This window comes from Phocoena sinus, chromosome 2, assembly GCF_008692025.1.
Source record: "Phocoena sinus isolate mPhoSin1 chromosome 2, mPhoSin1.pri, whole genome shotgun sequence".
NCBI lineage: Eukaryota > Metazoa > Chordata > Mammalia > Artiodactyla > Phocoenidae > Phocoena > Phocoena sinus.
In genome coordinates, this window is record NC_045764.1 from 71,758,881 (window position 1) to 71,779,499 (window position 20,619).

Below are 20,619 nucleotides of genomic sequence, written 5' to 3' on the forward strand. Positions count from 1 at the left end.
TATGCCTGAAAGGCCAATGATTAGCTTGTGTAAAGGGCAAATACTGCCAGATGGCACCAGCTTTGAGAAAGGAGAGCCTGGTATTAGGTGTGCATTTCAAAGGTTTTAGGAAGTCATAAAATCTAATCCTTACACTGACGATGTCTTCCCTCAAAGCCCCAGGACAGAGTGCGCCTCTTCTGGTTATACATCAACTTTCCATCAAGCTTATAACAATCATAGTTACATGGTTATTTATGAGATTATTTGTTTTATGTTTACACACTCTGCAAGACCAAGCACTGTGCCTAGCACAGTTCCTAGCACACAGAGTATGAATGAATGAATGAAGAGTTTCCACCCACCTTATCTCGTTCCAGCCATATATCAATTCTCTCGATGCCCCAGCGGCCGGGATGACAATCTACACTTTAGAGACGACGAGGATACCGAAGTTCAGAGAGGTTGCATCACTGTCAAGGCCATCCAGTAAGTGGTGGGGCAGGCACTTCAGTCTAGACCTCCTGACACCAAATCCGGTGTTCCTTTCCTCTGCCCTTTGACTTATCAGCCTCACCCCCCAGTTGATCCAGATGGCGATATTTCAGAGAAGCTCTCCTCCCTGGGGCCTTTCATCTGGGCGTGTCATTTGTTGGCCTGGTGCCATTTTTGAGCGCTGAAGGTCCACTTTCTACCTTAATCCATTGAGTAGTGAGCTATTTATTAGCTGACAACAGCCTCATCTGCTGATGGCAAGGCAAATCCAAACATGTTCAGTTACACAGGCCTCAGGAAGCCTCTGGCAGGGAGGGTTCTCAGAGTCGGGGTCTTAAGCTGGTGAGGTCTGTGCTGCTTGCTGGGGAGTGGGACGGGGAGGCTTGATATTCAGCTTCAATGTTTTAGAAGTTTGGTCATTCCATTCATTTCTGTGGGATTTTTTCCCCCCCTCTGACACCCTAGGATTAAAAAAAAAAAATCACTCTTGTAGGTCAATTATACTTCAAACAGACAAACTCACAGAAAAAGAGATCAGATTTCTGGTTATCAGAGGTGGGGGCAGTGGGGGAATTGGATGCAGGCAGTCAAAAGGTACAAACTTCCAGTTATAAGACAAATAAATACTAGGGATGTAACGTACAACGTGATAAATACGATTAACACCGCTGGAAGTTATACAGGAAAGTTGCTGTAGCAAATCTTAAGAGTTCTCATCACAAGGGAAAACCAATTTCTTCTTTTTCTTTTATTTTGTATGTATACCAGATAATGGGTGTTCACTGAACTTACTGTGGAAATCATTTCAGGAGGTGCGTAAGTCAAATCATTATGCTGTATACCTTAAACTTATACAGTGCTATGTTATCAATCGTATCTCAATAAAACTAGAAGAAAACAACTTAAAGCACTTAGGACAATTGGGTCTCCATTTACATTCTCAATTCTCTTTTAATTGCTATCCATTCTTTACTAATTAACCGGGTCTTTGATCTAGTTATGCAGTAAACAACCCAACCCTCTCTTTTCTCTCCATCAAACCCAGTTCACAAAATTCCATTAAATCCATCCCCTTTTTAGACTTCTCTGTCTCTGGGGAATCGTTGGGGAACGCTTAGAGGTTCATGCTCGAGGAGAAATTGGACTTACTGTTTAGCCAGACAGAACAGAGTGGGAGTAACAAAATGTGTGCCCAGCCCAGTATCCCTTGAACCAGTGGTGAAATGTGGGGTGAGTGATTTCACTTCCATGGTGTGCATTTCTGAACCTGCAGTGGCTCCTCCCCAACCTCTGTGTTCCTCTAGTGCACTTCATCTTCTAAAGACCTTGATGACAAATCAGAGACGTGCGTGTTCCAAGAACCACAGTGAAATGCTCACTCACCACCCGGAGGTGCGGCTCTTGATCAAGAGTTACAGGCAGAAAAGGTCATCCTTAAGTCTACCATCCTCTGAAAGCGCTTGTAACAAGATTGTCTTTGTAACTACTTCCTTAAAAAGACTTCAAAGCCCTTTATTAACCCAAACAATAGCTGAGGATAGGGACAGCACAGTAGCACCCCTTGGAATGTGGGTGGCACATGCTTCCTGGAGGCTTTCAGCAGACAAGCTGCTCTATCCCTCCAAAACTACCACGGACAAGCAGCTTCTCTGGTCACTGAGGCCAGCCTGAGAGTCCACTTAGGCTGAGGGTCAGCAGAGACCAGAGAGGTGTGGGCTGGTCAGGCTGCTGTGGTCAAGAGAAGAAGGCAGGCTGGTCCAGGTAACAAAACCAAAGGTCATATACCAGGGCTGGGGGTGGGCACCCTTCAGCAGACCACGTGATCCGAGCCATATCTGTAGGCAGCAGGGAGCCAAGAGAATAGGCAGGGTCACAGAGCAGGAAGGAGACAGAGCCCAGCATGGGGAGCAGGGCAGACACGTTCAGAGGACCCAGGGAAGCCAGAAGCACAAATGACAAGGGTAGTGGTGGGAACAGGGTGCGGCAGTAACAGCAGCAGGAAGACGTCGTGAGCATTGGGGGCAGCAAGTTAGTAAGACCTTTGACTTAACAACTGAACACGGACTAAATACGAAGAGGGTCAGAACCGCAAGTGTATGACTAGATGTATGCATATATTTAAAAGAATACCGACACGTGAGGAAAGCGGGCAGAAACGAGCAACAGGTGATGACAATCTGCACTGAAAACAGAACTCAGACACCGATCTAAGCCAAGATGCAAAACACCTGGTACAGAGCCTTACACTGAGTAGGTCCTCAGTAAATAACGTTAAGTCCCTTTCTTTCACCGCAACCCCAGAGAAGGGACGCCCCCCTCCCAGCTTCCTAAAGAACTACTGATATTATGAACTAGTATGAGCCTTGCCTACTTACCTGTTATGAGAGCAAAGTCTAATTGCTTAGTAAAGCTGTTTAGTCTATTTATCTGTATATCTGCTTCTATTTCACATTGTATCCCCACTGTGCTATTTACCTGTTAATTTCTTGGCGTCTAAATTTCAAAGGTAAGACCTTATCAGGACCCACTGTACCGTCCACAGAAATTCGTAATTTGAATGCAGCCCTCGCCAAACCCCACCTGTGTCGTCCAGTCCCTAAAGTGTGCCCAGTCCAGGCAGGCACACGATTGGGGCCCAGAGGAGGCTCCTGCCCAAATGGCATTGTACTACGGGGGCTTCTCAGTAAGGGCAATGACAGACCAAGGGCGTGGCCACTGAAGCGAGTCCCTAGACGCACCCCCTCCCGACCGGGCCAAGGCAGGCGGATCTCCCCCACGCCTGCCCGCGGCTCCCACGGAGAAGTGGGTTCCCAGGTCAGCCCCGGCTCCGGGGAGCGCCCGAGCCGCTGTCCCGCGGAGAGCTGCTGAAGTCAGGGTTACAACTCACCTTGGAACTGGGGCGCCAGACCTCCCGTAGGCAGGGCGTTCTCCCGCCACCCTCCACCCGGTGACATCATGTGTTTAGGACTGAGTCTCTCCATAAAAGCAGCCCGCGGGGAGCCAGGAGCCCAAAGAACTGACGTGCTCGCCCTTGGCGCCCCGGCTGCACGCACGAGCCTGGTGCGCGCCCCGCCGGCCCCAGCGCCGGAGCCAGAGAGAGAGAAGCCCAGCTGCCGGCAGCCCGCGCCCGCCTCCTGTCCGCAGCAGCCGCCAGAAGATGCCCCTCCGCAGCTTGCACGCGGCTGCCGTCCTCCTACTCGTGGTCTTAAAGGAACAGCCTTCTAACCCAACCCCACACAACGGTAAAGTTTCTTCTTTCCTGACAATCCCGAGCGATCAGCCACACCTGGGCAGAAGGATTTCCACGGGGCTCGTTAATGATGAAAATCATTTGGGGGGAGCGGGGAAGGACCTGCATGGTCTCAAAATAGCACATATTTACAAAGGATGCTTCGTTTTCCTGTGGAATGCAGGATCGGCTCCGGTTGCCAGGGCGCACGTCGTCTTCGCATTAAAATATGTTTGTGTGTTCTCGGAGCACTCCCGCTCTGGAGAGGTGGTTTGGGAATTTGCGAACCGGGGAGGAGAAACAGAACCGGGATTTCAAATATTGTGCCTCGATCCACGTGCACATGGTGGAGTGACCGGGGTGTTCTGGGCAGCCTCTTTACCAGGGAGGGTTTGCTCAGTGGTGGGTGCTTTTCTTTGGAGGAGAGGCTCTTTACCACTGTTTCACCTCCAAGTCAAAGGAATGATGCATCCCATCCTTAATCATTATTTTCCTCCAGAAGGGCTCTACTTCTGGTACGCGTGTGTGTGTACGTGCCCTCAGACGAGCATACACAGCTTATTTCTGAGTGTAATTAGGGCTTTGAACCCTGAAGGGCTGGAGGCTGGTGGTGCCCAGCCAGTAGCAGAAGGAGATGGAGGGGCCTCATCTGTACGCTCAGGTCTGGGCAGTGAGTTGCAGAGAGCAGCCAAGGTCAGGGCTTTTGCCTGCCTCTCCACAGCTGGGTGAGCGCTTTTCTGGGGGAGTAGATGGTGACTTATGGAAACTTCCTGAGTAACGGATGGTGGCTCCTGCCCTTGACAGTTTGTCCCAAGTTGTACGGACATTTGTAGCTGTGACCATTCCTGGACCCAGGCTTGGTTGAAACACTTATAGAAGGGCCCAAAGTGACTAGAATGGCTGACAGTCCATCCTCCCTGGCTGGGTGGTGGCAGTGGGAAATTGGTCCTGCTCAGCGGCATGAAAGCTGGAGCCCCCTCCCCTCAGAGGTCACGGTGCCCATGGGGCAGGGCAAGGGGAGGCAGGGGGAGCCTGGCTGTCAGCAGCTTTGCCATTCTTCTTAATTCAGTTCGAGTCCACTAGCTGGCATGAAATGTTGGGTAGTATCTTCCTCATCTGGTGGGGCAGAAGGTGGGTGGAAGAAAGTAGTTACAAAAAAGTGGAGATTAATTTATAAAACTGCAAACTTTGACACAGATTCCCCTCTGAAGAAAGCTGCCCTGAGACCCAAAGTTTGATTGACGTGAAAGAGCTCCAAGCTGCTCCAGGACGAGAGAGAAGCCCTTTACTGGCCCTCTTTCCTGAAAGCCTGTTACTCCCCTCACTCTGGGGACAGCTCATCCTCCCCCCTCTGCTTCTCTGACCTCCCATACCCTCCTCTCCCCCTCACTCTTCTCCCTTCCCCCTTCTCCCAGTTGGGCTGGGGAAAGTTTTCAGTAAAAAATTTACTTTCACCCCACACTGAGGAGGCAGCCTGCTTACCCCTTGATTCTAAGAACACAGCTTTTAAAATTCTGTTATGCCTCAGGCAGGTTTCTTGGCTTTTTAATTGCCTCCAGGGACAAGGTCAAAGCAAAACTCACTGAGGTGTAAAGTGTCAGTATTAAACCCAAGGTTTCAGGGTGGAGCGGGGTTAAGCTGGGCAACAGGGTGAGAGTGTGGTCGGCCCTCCGCCTGGGGCACTTAAACTCCCAGCTGTTGGCACTGGGGAACATCAGGGTTAGGGAGGGAAGGGGCATAATAAGGTGAAGCCTTGCATCTTCCAGACATAACCTAGGAATTCTCCGCTGCTGTAGGGGAACATTTCAATGAACTCTGCAGAGCCTGCTTTGCCTGAGCCTGGTGTGGAGAGCTGGGCAGCCTTGGGCTGCGTGGACGTGGGTTCTAGCACCCAGGACAGGAAGCAGGCAGGGCCCTGAACCCCTGACCCGAATCTCTGTAAACATCATTTTCTCCGAAGGCACCCAGGACATTCTCCTTGCCCAGTATAAGCTGGGTCTGCAGGTTCTAACAGGCATCCAGCTGGGCCTCCCAAGGCTCCGGATAGAACAGATAACCTTCTTGGAAAGGGAACAGTGCTCTCAGGAAGCTACTGAGGTGTAACCGCAGGGGCCTTTGCCTGGCCTGCCTGTGGGGTCAGTTTAATTCTGTGAAGACCCTTGCCCCTAAAGCTAAAGGTGGGAAACCAGGAGGGGACATTTCCAAAAGGCAAAGGGGCACACTTCCCTTATAAAATCTTCCTGCCTTCAGTTCTGGCTCAACTGAATGAACCAGGCTGGGCCCCGACCTTCATCCAGTGAGAACCCCTGACTCAGCCCACCCTCCCCTTCATTTTACCGTGCTTCTCCTCCCCAGACTCCAGCTTCTGAGCCCCTCCAGGCACAGCCCTTTATACCCAAAGCACCAAGTCCTGAGGGCCAAGCAGGTTCGCTCAGAGAAAGGAGGGCAGGAAAGATTGCTCTGATGCTGCTGCTGTTTAAGAACAACTCCCCAGTCCTGTGTCACCGCCTGAGCCCTTATGCTCCCTGATGCACTCGACCACACTGGGCCCTGAGCCTACCAGAGTACTATGCTGATACCTCATCTGAGGATGAGGGCTGCAACAACATGGGAACCGCAGCTTAGCAAGCTTTGGGAAGAGCAGCAGAAGATGTAGGTTATTAAGGCCATGATTTGATTTTGGTGCAGGTGCAATTAAAATTTCTGGCCAAGGCAGGACTGCTCAGAGGTAGCAGATGTTTTTCCTGGTGGCCTCCAGGATCACCGAGTGGCCTATGTCTCTCAGGGAGGCAGTGAGGACAAACTGCCCCGTTCTTTGTGAGGTTTTACAACCTGGGCCTCCAAGTGCTCTGCCTGGCTAAGTGGCAACCACCTGGCTTCCTTTGCCTCTGAAATCCATGATTCTATTTTAACAGAAGCCCTCAAACAGAACGCTGAGGGGAAATGTTCAGAAAAGAGGTTTGAAGTCTTCTGTAGCTTGGTTCCAAAGCCAGGCTGTTTTGTTCCTGTTCACTACTGTTTCAGTAAAAGGCTAGCAGTAAACTTGGGGGTCACATACAAGTTTGGGTTCCCCACAGTTCTGGATGTCTTCATCCAATTGCTAATTCAGAGGAGGTTAATTTGGGGACTATTAACTCCCATCCGGTCCATAGCAAATTTCAGGGGGTCTGTGGGGCCCTGTGTACTTTCGCCTGTAAGCATCTTTGCCGCAAGCACTTTCGCTGCATAACTAATTGACCCATAAGGCAATTTTGCTGTAGAAAATAAAATAAAAGTAAAAGAGGGATATCAAGAGGGACATAATGAACAGAAACAGAGTCACAGATGTAGAAAACAAACTTATGGTTACTGGGGGTAAAGGAGAGGGGAGGGATAAACTGGGAGATTGCGATTAACATAATACACACTACTATATATAAAATAGATAACTAATAAGGACCTGCTGTATAGCACAGAGAACTCTACTCAATACTCTGTAATGACCTATACGGGAAAAGAATCTAGAAAAGAGTGCATATATGTATGTATAACTGATTCACTTTGCTGTACACCGGAAACTAACACATTGTAAATCAACTAAACTCCAATAAAAATTTTTTTAAAAAAGGACACAGTGAAACATAAGAAATAACAATTTAAAAGACTTTATTGCAAAATACAAAATATTTGAATACAGTTTAAACGTGTGTAGATTCATGGCACTACTGTGCAAATAACGGATTTTATTTTGTGGGTTGTTCCTAAGTATTTGTCTTCCAAGTCTTTCATTCATAGTATTTTATACCTTTTTCTTTCTTTCTTTCTTTCTTTTTTTTTGGTTTGTTGATTCATCTCCTCATTCGGCAGTGCACTTTTTCGTTCTCGCTAACATTTCTTCCTTCATTAAGAGAGGCATCGGTTTCCAAATACAGGGATGCATGTTTGTACCTGAGCTTCGTGTTGCACTGTGAAAGCCTCTACCCTGTGGTGTATTCTTGGCATCTTGTCACATCTCTAGTGACAGATGTTTCAAAGTTCTGTGGGAAATGTTGGCTCAACTCTGCACCCTCGAGGCCTTCTGCCTCTTTCTCCTCCAATGTAGTGTGTTTCAAAATAAGAAACCAACTCTTGGGGCAAATGATCGTCATCGGTCAGCTGGATAAAGACATCAGTAACATCACTGACTGGAAGAAATGCTAATGCATTTCAACCAGTGGAAACCAAACTGTCAAACCAAAACTTTCAACTAGTTATTTGATCTTTCACAGAAAAATTGTCTTAATGCCAATTAATTACGCAGCAGGGAAGATGTTTATGGCAAAGAAGCTTACAGTAAACAAAACAGAACAAACAAAAACCACCTAACATGGTTCTATGGACCTCCTTAACTGTACATGAAATTTTGTGTCCAAGCTTATGGGCATTTTAAAAATTAATTTTTATTGGCGTATGGTTGCTTTACAATGTTGTGTTAGTGGGCATTTTTAGTGAGGAAAGGTCCATAGTACTGATCGAATACTCTAAGGGGTCTGGACTCCCCCCTCTACCCCAAAGATTGGGAAGGAGACTCAAAGATTCTCTAAGTTCGTGGGAAGTGATGGGAAATGTGGAGATATGCTTCTTAGCAGGCACTGATCTTCCGCTTCTCCTTGTGGACTTTCATTTTCTCATCTATAAAACGAGGTGTCGGGTTGCAGGTATGTGAAAGAGCCCTCAATCCATCTCTTCCAAAGTGGGATGTCAACAAATAATGCCTAAACCAAAGCAAATCATGAAGGCACAACATGGGCATGTGTTATAGAGATGAGATAATGCCAAGAGAATCATTTTAAAAGAATTCACAGTGGTTGCCATAGGGAGCAGGAAAGTGACTAGGGAATGTCGGGGGACCAATATTTTTATTAAAAGCCTTATAGAACCATCTGACTCTTTAAACCACGTACAAGTGTAATTTGAAAAATTGCCAATTGAATTTGAAAATTAAAAAGACTGAGGCAAAGAAATGAAACAGAACAACAAAAAAAATAGGACATTAAACCAGCTTACAAAGAAAAAACAAACAAAATCCCTTTTTCGCTTTTCAAAACCACCATTGGCTTGAGTAGGAAATGCCCAGTTGTGATAAGTGACTACCAGATGGTTGGTCAGGTAAGTTTTACTGCAAATCATTCCCAAGAGAGAAAGGAGATGTGAGTCTTCCTCTTGCATCAGTACCCTGGTGGGCCGAGAATCTCAGAGGCACTGGGAGAAGCTGGGAGAGAGGGACATAGGAGTTGAACAGTCCCCTCGTTGTGATGTGTCCCGAGACACCCTGAGTCTCAGTTTGGGGTCTCAGGCTCCTCCTGGAGATGAAGAGGGAGGTGTGCCAGCAGGGTAATGAGAGAGCACAGCTCTGCAACGACTTTTTAAAAACTGAAGTGTAGTTAATGTACAATATTGTCAGTTTCAGGTATACAGCAAAGTGATTCAGTTATACATATATCTATATATTCTTTTTCAGATTCTTTTCCCTTATAGGTTATTACAAGATAGTTCCCTGCATATAGTTCCCTGTGCTATACAGTAGGCCCTTGTTGGTTATTTATGCAACGACTTTTTAAAAAATTTTATTTTATATTGGAGCATAGTTGATGAAACAATGTTGTGTTAGTTTCAGGTGTACTAGGCAATGACTTTTTAAAACTATGTTTTGCTGTCAGCACAAAGGACTTTTATGAGTGAAGGGTGTGGAGTGGGAAGTGATAGGTGACTTTCATTATATTCCTGGCAGGACCTCTCCTCCACATTGCCACTGCCCCTGGAATTCTAATTCAGATGAGGGTGGCAGCTTCCCCAAAGAAAAACTTTCCTTTGGGGATTAGTTTTCTCCTCTTTATGTACTGAGGTGAAACCTTCTCCAGGCTGTGTTGTTAAGTGGGAAAAAGCAAGATGCAAAACAGGGTTTCCCGTATGTCAACATTTGTGTGCAAAAAGGCAGGGGGGACAGAATACAGAGACCTGGGTGTGCAGCCACACTGTGCAAGTGTTCCCATCAGCTGGTGAAACTGACTGAGTCTAATGAAGCAGGGAGTTCGGGTGGCAGGAATCACTTTCACTGTGTACCTCTTGGTGGCTTTTGAGTTTTGAGCCTTGTGACTTTATTACCCATTCAGGTGATGAAATTTGGCTTCTCTAAGATATACGGGAGGCTTCTGATCAAGAAGCGCCCTCCCTAACCCCTGGGCCCCTGCACAAAATCACTGCCTTGTGCTTTGTCTCCCCTGGGAGCACAGTTGCTCTGAGAAGCAGTTGTTCTGACACAGACTCTGAAAAAGGTTTTTTTTTTTTCTAATTAAAAAAATGTTTTTTCTTACAGTTTCATTGAGATATACTTGACACACAGCACTGTATAAATTTAATATGTACGGTATAATGATGTGACTTACATACATCATGAAATGATTATCACAATAAGTTTAGTGAACACCCATCATCTCATATAGGTACAAAATTAAATAGAAAAAAAATTTTTCCTTCTGATGAGAACTCTTAGGACTCTCTCTTTTTTTTTTTTTTTTGTGGTACGCGGGCCTCTCACCGTTGTGGCCTCTCCCGTTGCGGAGCACAGGCTCCGGACGCACAGGCTCAGCGGCCATGGCTCACGGGCCCAGCCGCTCCGCGGCACGTGGGATCTTCCCGGACCAGGGCACGAACCCGCGTCCCCTGCATCGGCAGGCGGACTCTCAACCACTGCGCCACGAGGGAAGCCCCTCCTAGGACTCTCTTAACAATTTTCATATGTAACGTCCAGCCGTGTTAATTATATTTAGCATGTTGTACATCACATCCCTAGTACTTATTTATGACTGGAAGTTAGAACCTTTTGGTCATCTTCATCCAACTCCCCCTGCCCTCACCCACTGCCTCTGGTAGCCACAAATAAGATCTCTTTTTCTATGAGTAAGTTTGTTTGTTTTTGAAGTATATTGACCTACAACACTATGTTAGCTCCTATTATACAACATAGTGATTTTTTTCTATACAATTAAAATGTCACCATCCAAGGATATTAGTTATTGACTATATTCCCCACACTGTACATTTCATATCAGTGACTCATTTATTTTGCAACTGGAAGCTTGTACCTCTTAATCTCCATCACCTATTTCTATCCTCCCTCCATGCACCTCTCCTCTGGAAACCACCTGTTCTCTGTATCTCTGTTTCTTTCTTTTGTTAGGTTTGCTCATTTGGTTGGATTTTTAGATTCCACATATACGTGAAATCATACAGTATTTGTCTTTCTCTACTTATTTCACTTAGCATAATACTCTCTAGGTCCAGCCAGGTAATCACAAATGGCAAGATTTAATTCTTTTTTATGGCGGGGTAATATTGCATATATATATATCTGTGGAATATATATATATATATCACAGTTCTTTATCCATTCACCTATTAATGGTCACTTGGGTTGCTTCCATATCTTGACTATTGTAAATAATGCTGCAATGAACATAGGGGTGCATATATCTTTCCTAATTAGTGTTTTTGTTTTCTTTGGATAAATATCCAGAAGTGGAATTGGTGGATCATATGGCAGTTCTGTTCTTAATTTTTTTGAGCAACCTATAGATCAATACTGTTTTCCATAGTGGCTGCACCAATTTACATTCCCACCAGCAGTGCATAAGGATTCCCTTTTCTCCATGTTGAAAAAGTCTGAAGTTCTGGGCATCCACCTCCTTTTAATTTCACCCATTTAAAAATAAAATCTGCCATGTTTTCTCTAACTTGTTCAAGCTCAGTTGTACTTACTTGCTTTTTTGCTTTTTCTTCTTTGCAGGATCCAAGTGGACCTATATAGGTAAGTAGAGATCTTAAATACTTTTTTGAGGAGATGACTATTTAATGAGAAAGTCAGAAACTTCTTGATCTGTAGAGGTTATTTTGGGGGGTTGGGGAGAGCAGTTCTGGTATTGTTAAAAGAGGGCACAACGTCCTCTCTAAAGACTTGCTCCACACAGGTCTCAGACAGCTCTTTCTCCAAGCAGCTGAGCCTGCTTTGTGCATTTGAACTGCGAGTCACAGTGTAAGGCTTTCAGATTCCTGCAAACCGCCCAGGTGAGGATGCCCAGGTTACCTTCAGACTGCAAGGGCCCTAGGCAGGAGAGTGCCCTTCTCCTCTGTAGGACATTTATTCTACAGTAAACAAAGAATAAAGGGCTCCTTTCTGAAAGTTAGGCTCAGGCCCGAGAACTTAAGCTGCCAGTGTGTCTAGAATTAACTTCTCGTTGCCGTGTTTGTAAGCAAGCAGTGGACCAAGCAAGCAGTGATGGTCAGTCCTTAGTGAAAGAGGAATGCTTGTCTTAAATGGAGAGACAGGGACATCAAGTGTGCACAGAGGTTTCGAGATAAGCAGCTTGAAATCGGCTTAGCTCATGTATTGCAATGAATGGGAATTGGTCATCAGCTGGCGTGGGGATGGGGGTCAAGCTCTAGGGTCCGCTGGCAAGCGCAGGAATGTTAATAATGACTTGTTTGGGACTGAGTGACGAGGGATGTGCAAGAGACATTGTTATGGGGAGCAGGAGGGTGGAACTGGCCTCACTGGCACAGGAGGGGTGGTGACAGACTGGGAAGTTGATTACTACAGAGGAAGCAGAATCCAGAGAAAGATCTGCCTTGGATTTGCTAGTTAGGCTTTGGATGTTTGTTAGCCCGAGAGGCAGAGAAAAGTCCCTGAGCTAATCAACCAGCTACCTCCAGGCCGAGGTCTCCTCGGCTCTAGCATTGCATGGCTCCACTGCTACTAACATCCCTTACGTACTTATTATGGGCAAGGCACGTTGCTAAGTGGGTGGGTAATTAGAAGCATAGGCTGTGGTCTGTAGATGGGAATTACTTAAAGCTCACAATTCCAAGCAGAATATAATAGGTAATAATAGCAGATAACAAGTAAACGATTCAGTGCTCTGATGGTTCAGAGGAGGACGAGAGGGCTAGGGCTAGATGGTCAAGGAAGGCTTCCTGGAGGAAGAGGGTTTTCAACTGGACCTTGGAGGATGGGGAGGATTCAGTACGATGGGAAGGAAGTGCTATTGGCCAAGTTGATGATGGTATCACATGAATGGAGGCAAGAAAGAGCAAGAGGGCATTTGAGGGAAAACATGTAGAGAAGTCGTTACAGGGGAGGGATGGACTCTAAGGTCAGAAAGATAGGTTGGGTCATGTATTAAAAGACTGCAGCAGGTCTGTAAGTAAGGATGCTGGCCCATCTCCCATCTCCAAGCTATGTTGTTAAATGAAAAAAGCCAGGTATTAGTGTGTATATGTGGCACCATGTGTGTACACTGTAACTTTGTGTTTGCACAGAATTTTTCTAGAAGGATTCAGGAGAAACTGAAACAGTAATGGCCCCTGGAAAGGAGTACTGAGGGACTACGGGTCAGCTCTGGGAGGGAAGAGTTACTTTTCACTGTCCGTAAAGTTTGAATGTTTATCCTGTGCTTGCCTTACCAAAAAATGCAAAACGAAACAAAATACTAAAAAAAATTTTTTTCAACAATATTTAGCTAATACTTTAAATTATCCCAAAATACAGAGAGAAAAACATGAGACACCAGCAGCCCTTTTTTTTCCCCAAAAAACACTAACATTGTGTAACAGGAAGGCATTGTTGCTGTTCTAAAGGCCTATATTAGACTTTCTACTAATGGCACCAACCACAGGGTTACTGTGAGGATCGAATGGTGAGATCCATGTGAAATGGGCTGGCATAGTATTGATACTTGTTCTACAGCAAGCACCCAATAAAAGTAGACTATGACTATTATTATCAAGATACATTGTTTTCTTGGAATAGATTTTTACTTCTCTCAAAAATAATAATAGTTTTGTGTCTACACGTTTTCTTAATATGAGAAGGCAATTTGACGCCTGTGTATCTCATCATTATTTTTTGGAGTTGAATGTTATTTCCCTCACTACCACAAATAAAAGCTTCATGTGTGTCCATCTTTTGGTAACATGTTGTTAAAGCTATAATGATTGCATTGTGTCAACAGTATTCTATTATATTGAGAGTGTTGTATGGACTTCTCTAAGGTGAATATATTTCATTAATAAATATTGTTCTAAATTAAAAAAAGAATCAGGGGTAGCATGGAGGGGGAGGCCAGGCTCTTCCCACTTTGTCCCATGGATGGAGGGGCGGGGCAGGGGGTAATTTGCATTTTATGGAGAGTAGGGGATGGTAGGTGGTGGAAGAGGAAGGATGGGAGGGAGGCCGGAAGGTGTTTGGCCTTTGAAGAAACCCGATTCTGTGTCTTAACGTCCAGTTTACAGTGGCGGCAGTTAAGAGGGAAGGGTAGGGCAAGAGACCTGACAAAGGAGGAATCGGTGCAGTCTGGGGATCAGGGCCCCTTGGGCAGGTTCAGTGTGTGGGAGGAGACAGGAGCAGTGTAGGCACGGAACGAAGGTGGGGCTCAAGTTCTGGACCTTATTCCATATGGTCTGGAGGAAGCATGTGAGCCCTCGGGGTCTTGCTTTCTCCCCCTCTGTGACCTGGGGAAGGGGTTATCCAGACCAGTGTTCCTCAAGCTATGGCTTGGGCTCACCTGCATCAGAATCACCTGGAATGCCTTCCAGATATACAGATTTCTGAGCCGCAGCCTGGATCTGGGGGAGGGAGGGAACCTGAAAAACCTGTCTATTTCAGGTGATTCTTAGGCACTCTGTTAGAGAACCTCTGACCAGATGGTTCCCAAGACCTTTCTAGCCTGAGTCAGAGGTAACTTGCCCCACACCTCTTCTACTGGCTTCCCAGGTGGAGTGGAGACACAAGTCACGTCTCCCCAGGGCTCCCTGCGTCTGCGGGACAGCGCCCCTGGGCAGGGCAAGGAAGTTACGGAGAACAGAGAGACACGGTGTCAAGAAGGTGTAGGAGGAAAATCTTACTGCCACTTAGGCATGACATGGTGCTCCCCAAGGGAGGGCCTTTCTGTCCAGCCGTACCGACCAATCCAGAAGCACTTCTTCCTGGCCATTAGCGCTGGCCAGCCCTCTGTCCCTCCTGCGCACAGTTAGAGCAGCTCTTTGCTGAGGAAGCAGAGGGCAGAGTCTAAAGATGCATGGCATGCATGTGGGCGAGCACAGAGGCAAACCTGGTTTTTTATTAGTGAAATGAGCACACGTGATGTGGAGTCAGGTCAGTGGGGGGCCAGTGAAGGAGGCAAACAGGTCCAGGCTGGCAGCTGGCACTTGTGCTTGGAGTCACACAAGTAAACAGAGAGCCTGGCATAGGTGCCGGGGGTAGCGGGGGAGGGAAGAATGGTTTCCAAACAATACAGGCTGCATCGAATGGGGCAAGTCCAACCCAAGGCCACATGCTGGTTTTCCCAGGGCGCAGACCTCACAGCTACTTTTCACATAGATGCCGCTGAGTCATCCTACTCTGCGGGCCTCTCGCTTCCAGGAACACAGGATAGGACTTCTAGAAGCACTCGGAAAGAGAACTCGAGCCCCATCCCCTCTCCACACTGAGTCACCAGGCTAACCTCCCGGATGGCCCCCTGCAGACAGGAGGACCGTCTGGCAGCCAGGATGGAGCCAGCCCTGCCCCTGAGTGCTCCTCCCGGGTGGCTGGAGCAGCAGCTGGGTACGCGTTGGCATGTGCTGGGTCAGAGCCCTACCCCCCTGCAATCAGCCCCAATTCAATCCTGCTGACCCACCAACTCTGAAATGGAGGGCAACTGCAAGTCAGGCTGACACGTGAGAGAAGGCTGAACTCCAGTCTGCTCAAGTGCATCTATGCTGTTAGAAGGCAGGGTAGTGGTTGCCCTTGGGGTGCGGAGGTGACTGGAAGGAGGGCATATTGGTCACGTTTCGTCCCTTGACACGGGTGCTGTGTTCAGTTTGTGAAAATCCATCAAGCTGTTCACTTACGATACATGCACTTTTCTGTATGTATACTATATTCAATAAAAGAGTTAAAAAATTCCAGCTGGCTGGGAGAGTCATCCTTACCCCAATAGATTTTTCAGCCCTCCCACAAGAAACAACCAAAAAACCCTCAGCGTGTTCAAAATAACAGAGCAACCAAAAGGAGTGACTGTACTGAAGCTAACGACCCAAGAACGCATCACGTGAGCAGAGAACGGACATGGGGCTCCATCCCAGAGGATGCCAGACACTGCTCTGGTGCTCCTCCAATGTGAGCTAGTTCAGAAACAGACAAATACCACTGTTCATCATTTGGGAGAAATAAGACAAACCGTCATGGGAGATGAGATGTAAGGGGAAGAGGAAGCCAACCCCCCTCCTGGCAGGTGAACGAGTCCCACTTCTCCCCAAGTCAGGGCCTCGCAAGGCATCCACCCCTCCATCCCAGATCGGGGACGCTGGAAAGATGGCAGCTTAGCCTGGTGGTGCCGGGCACCAGGCTTGTAGGCCCCCCTGCCCAGCTTCTCGGTCCCGGGCTCTGTCAGGACTCCCTGTGACCAGGCACTGCCACCTCATTCCTTAACTGCTCTCCTTTCTCCCAGACAACAGACGCTCTGTCTTAAAGAATTTCCTTTGGGAATTAGGAAGGGCTCCTCCATTGGAGCGAACCTCACTGGTTCTCCAGGCTCCCACCTCCACCCCCTTCTGTCCAGAATCTGCTGGAATATTAAGTTACCATAAACAGACTATCTCTGGGGTTCAGGACATCCTTCCCAAGCTAGAACAAGACATGGAACACATGCAAGGAAGCTAGGAGGCTTTACTTTTGTAGTAGGCAAAGGCACCGTGTGACCTTCACGCTCAAAGGCAGTATAAAAAACAGATTAAATTAGAGCTAAAGGGAGAACTTAAAACAGCAGTTAGGGAGCATGTGCAATTAATAGGCTGATTTTATTACGGAGAACTGGCGTCTTTACCAAAGGCAGAGGCCTGGACAACTCACAATACCCCAGTGACTTCTCCCCCGTTCCCACTGCCATCCTGAGGATGAAGGACAAGAGGCACAAAGGACTCTTATGGGAAAGAGGGAGAGAGAACAAAAAAGGCCAAAACATGTTTTTCATACCGGGGAACTGAATCCCTAACCGCTACGTCTTGGGGATTTCCCTTGAGGCTTAGCAATCCAACCCGCTGTGATTTATTAAATCTGTGCTATGGTTCCAGTTACTTCTAATTGAAGTTGTGACATCCAGGGTCTGCCTGGATGTGGTGTGGTCTACCCACTCGTCATTATTTCTCATCTTTCCTGAGTTGCAGAATTGAGGTTTGTGTGTTCTGGAGGATCTTGGCCTGTGGCTGCCCAAATGCCTGCATTTTCATATTCACAGCTGGCCTTACCAGCTGGGTGAAAAACTAGGGAAGCTGGCATTTGTTCCTAAAGACGGGTGTAGTGTCATGGGGGGCGAGGGACGGGTGAGACAGAAAACCAGGAGGAAGAAGTGGAGAGTGTACAAAGCCCAGAACCAGGCAGACCTCCTGGAAATAGCAGCTAGGCCACTTTCTGGATAAACGGTCTTAGGAAAGTAACAACCTCTCCGGAGCTCGGTTTTCTCAACTACAAAATGGGAGCAGTAATAGCATCTACCTCAGTGGCACCTGGATGGGCAGCACCAACATCACCTGGGGCTTGGGATGCCCTTCCCAAACACTCAGAGCTACAAGCGAAACTCATGGGAGGAGCCTGGGAGGAAAAACCCAAACCCTTCACCTCCTGTTCTTTTAGCAGCAAGAAAAGCACCATATATGACTCTGTTAGAAACGCAAATTCTCGGGCCCTGCCCAGATTTACCTCCAAATCAAAAACTCTGGGGCTGGGCCCAGCAGTCTGTTTTAACAAGCCCATCAGGTGATTCTGATACACACTCAAGTTTGAGAAACGCTGCTTTGCTCCAGAGTCACGGCGAGGATTAAATAATACACAGAAGCAGGCTCGCGGTGCCTGGCGAACAGGGAGCACGTGTAGCTAATCGTCTTCTTTCCCTTCACTTTACAGAGTTATGGTGGAATTCTATTAGCCAATAGATGGGGAAATGCCTGGTAAACTCCACAATACCAAACAAACCTGAGTTTTGTTAGAAAGGATCTACTTCTTCGTGCTTTTCTGAACTGCCTGAGTTTTTAACAGTGAGGAGGTATTCTTTTTATATTCTGAACAAACAAAAGGAGTTTCCCTTGTGAGAAAAAAAGTGCTTGAGCAAAAAACCCCAAGGGCGCCAAGACCTTGTCCCACGGGCGTCACAGGCCAGAAAGTTCTTCCCAGCCTTGTCCTTCAGACCAGGAGTCGAGCAGGAGCTCATCACCCGGGCACTTTCCTGGCATCTAGGCACCAGATATCTGGTTCCATAGCCGTGGTCACCTCAGCCACGCAGCTGAAGTCACTGGAGCATACCCTGCCTCTCTGCCCAGCCCACGGGGGCAGGGTGCTACTCCCCGCTGAGCCTCTGGGCTGAGCCTTGATTTAGGGTTCAGGAGTGGAGCTGGGAAGAAATCTGGGGCTGGGCTACTAGGGCTCTGAACTACATAAGTCCAGCCCCGTGCAGGGACTGTCACCCACCTGGGGCAGAGACAAGCCTTGGAACTGTGGGCTGAGAGTTGGCTGGTGAGAGCTGGGAGCGGGTCCTGCCAGGGGCTCCGTCAAGCCTCTGGCTGTGCTCAAACTTGCCCTCTCTGCTTCATGCTGGTCTCAAGCCCCAGGCATTCAGAAGCCAGTTAAAGCCCTTGGCAGCCCATCCCCAGCAGGGGGAGAGAGAGGGAGCCCGTGGGGTAAACCAGCTTAGAAGAAAGATTGAAAGCAAAAAGGCTGAATTCAGAGCAGGTGTGTGATGGCGCCCCGGGCAGAGACTAGAAGGTCTCCTTTTCAATGGAGAATGGACCAGAGATCGTCTCAGCAGGCTCCACCTCTCCTTGAAGGGAGCAGGGGCCCTCTCTCCTGGTCTGTTACTGTCTTCCTCTGCAGGGGCGGCCACAGGGGTGAAGGGTGCAGGCACGACTGCGGAGCCCAAGAGCACAGCCAGACTCTTCCCAGGGTCACACCGCATGGCCAAGAAAGAGAGCCAGGGAGTGTTCTAATTTCATACTTTTACATGTAGCTGTCCAGTTTTCCCAGCACCACTTATTGAAGAGGCTGTCTTTTCTCCACTGTATATTCTTGCCTCCTACCAAACGTAAAACAGATAGCGAGTGGGAAGCAGTCGCATAGCACAGGGAGATCAACTCGGTGCTTTGTGACCGCCTGGAGGGGTGGGATAGGGAGGGTGGGAGGGAGGGAGACGCAAGAGGGAAGAGATATGGGAACATATGTATATGTATAACTGATTCACTTTGTTATAAAGCAGAAACTAACACACCATTGTAAAGCAATTATACCCCAATAAAGATGTAAAAAAAAAAAAAAGAGAGCCAGGACCTGCTGTGGACAAAGACGGTATTTCGTTGATTCTCAGATGCAATTTTATTTTAGCATCTCTGTAAGTGGGATATATCTTATAATCCATGGCATCTAGAAGCAATGAAATATGGTAGCTGTTCCACAAATACTCACCAAGAAACACCCTGTTCGATGCTAAGAGCACAGAGAAAGGAGCTGAAATGATTTAACTGATCAACAATTAAATAGTGAAACAGTAGGGGCAAGAAAATGTAAAAATAATGGCTAGTATGCATGCTGTCCAACACAGCATATAGGAATGATGGGGAATCATATTAGATTTTGAACTGTAACTTCTTTCAATTTTCAGTCAAGCCACAGTTCACTTACACTTTTTAGTGGTGTTGGACCAGTATGACAAGTATTTGTAAACAAAATAAATTAGGTGCTTTTTTTTTTTTTTTTTTTTTTTTTGGCTGAGCCACATGGCTTGTGGGATCTTAGTTGCCTGGCCAGGGACTGAACTGGGCCACAGCAGTGAGAGCACCGAGGCCTAACCACTGGACCGCCAGGGAATTCCCATAGACGGGCTCTTCTTCTTCTTTTTTTTTTAACTCACAAAAGTATTCCTTTAAGGAACAAGCTTTCCAATGACCTGGCAAGCATTTAATTTTTGCCAACCAGGAAGGAACAAATACGAGCTGCCACCTCCTCATGTCCATAAAGGTTGACTCAGAACTGATGTAACTGTCCTATGTGACAGTTTTGTCCTTGTTAGAGATTTCAGTAATTAAGACGGGAAGCAGAAGCTTAGGTTATTTTCCTTATCAAAACTATGTTCCTTGGAGCCACAATATTATGATGGTTTTCGTGCTCTTGTACACTGGATGTCTTAAGCTGAGCGTAGTTTAAGGGATCCTTTCTAATTACAGGAAGGTACTTCTTTCCTTCAACACTGTGATCTGACCTGTGACAGATCTGTACTATACACTGTGTAAATGGCTAACAAGTCAATTGCAAACCAACTGAATGTACAAATCTTAGTGCTGGTGCTGAAATCTCTTCAGAATAGTCATCATGATCTCAAAGTTTGTTTCAAAATTTGAAAGCATCAAGTGTCAATCAAAACAGAAAATGAAACACTAATGAATGTTGAATTCTCATGCTTTAGGTGGACTTCCTTATTAGAGCTTTTTGTTCTCTGCTATTTTTACCGTACTGTTTCATTTAAATTTCCTACATGCTAACTTCAATTGTGCGATTGAAATAAAATTGCAGTATATAAAAAAAAAAAGAACTGGCATGACTCTAAATAAAATGGCTCATTTAGCTCATCTTAACTTTTTAAATGAGTTTGTAATCATTAACTTGTGACTAGATCAGCTGTATGACTTCTGGGTGAATAGGAGACCCATGTAGATCTCGTAAGGATGCCCGTGCTTAGCTTCAGGGCAGATGGTCATGCTGCCCCCACCTTTTGGGACAGCTGGCTCAGAAAGGGCTCCTTGGTTATGATGAGGGTGAGATTTGCTTATAGCAGGGAATGGTGACGCTGGCAAATGGCGCCTGGTGCTTTTGTAGGGAGGCC

General features: G+C 46.9%; 2 protein-coding genes across 2 annotated transcripts in view; one reads left to right on the forward strand and one right to left on the reverse strand.

Annotated features, from left to right (window-relative positions):
* The window catches only part of USP3 (ubiquitin specific peptidase 3), a 215,956-nt gene extending 212,530 nt beyond the window's left edge, over positions 1-3,426 (reverse strand). The window contains exons 1-2 of the mRNA XM_032621502.1: positions 3,362-3,426; positions 345-935 (exon numbers count right to left, since the gene is read on the reverse strand). The gene's annotated coding sequence lies outside the window, so the exon portion shown is untranslated. The remainder of the gene's footprint in view (positions 1-344; positions 936-3,361) is intronic.
* Positions 3,427-3,502: 76 nt separating this feature from the next.
* CA12 (carbonic anhydrase 12) overlaps positions 3,503-20,619 on the forward strand; it is a 60,879-nt gene continuing 43,762 nt past the window's right edge. The window contains exons 1-2 of the mRNA XM_032621504.1: positions 3,503-3,716; positions 11,508-11,528. Coding sequence (XP_032477395.1) covers positions 3,632-3,716; positions 11,508-11,528 — 106 coding nt within the window. The 5' untranslated portion in view covers positions 3,503-3,631. The remainder of the gene's footprint in view (positions 3,717-11,507; positions 11,529-20,619) is intronic.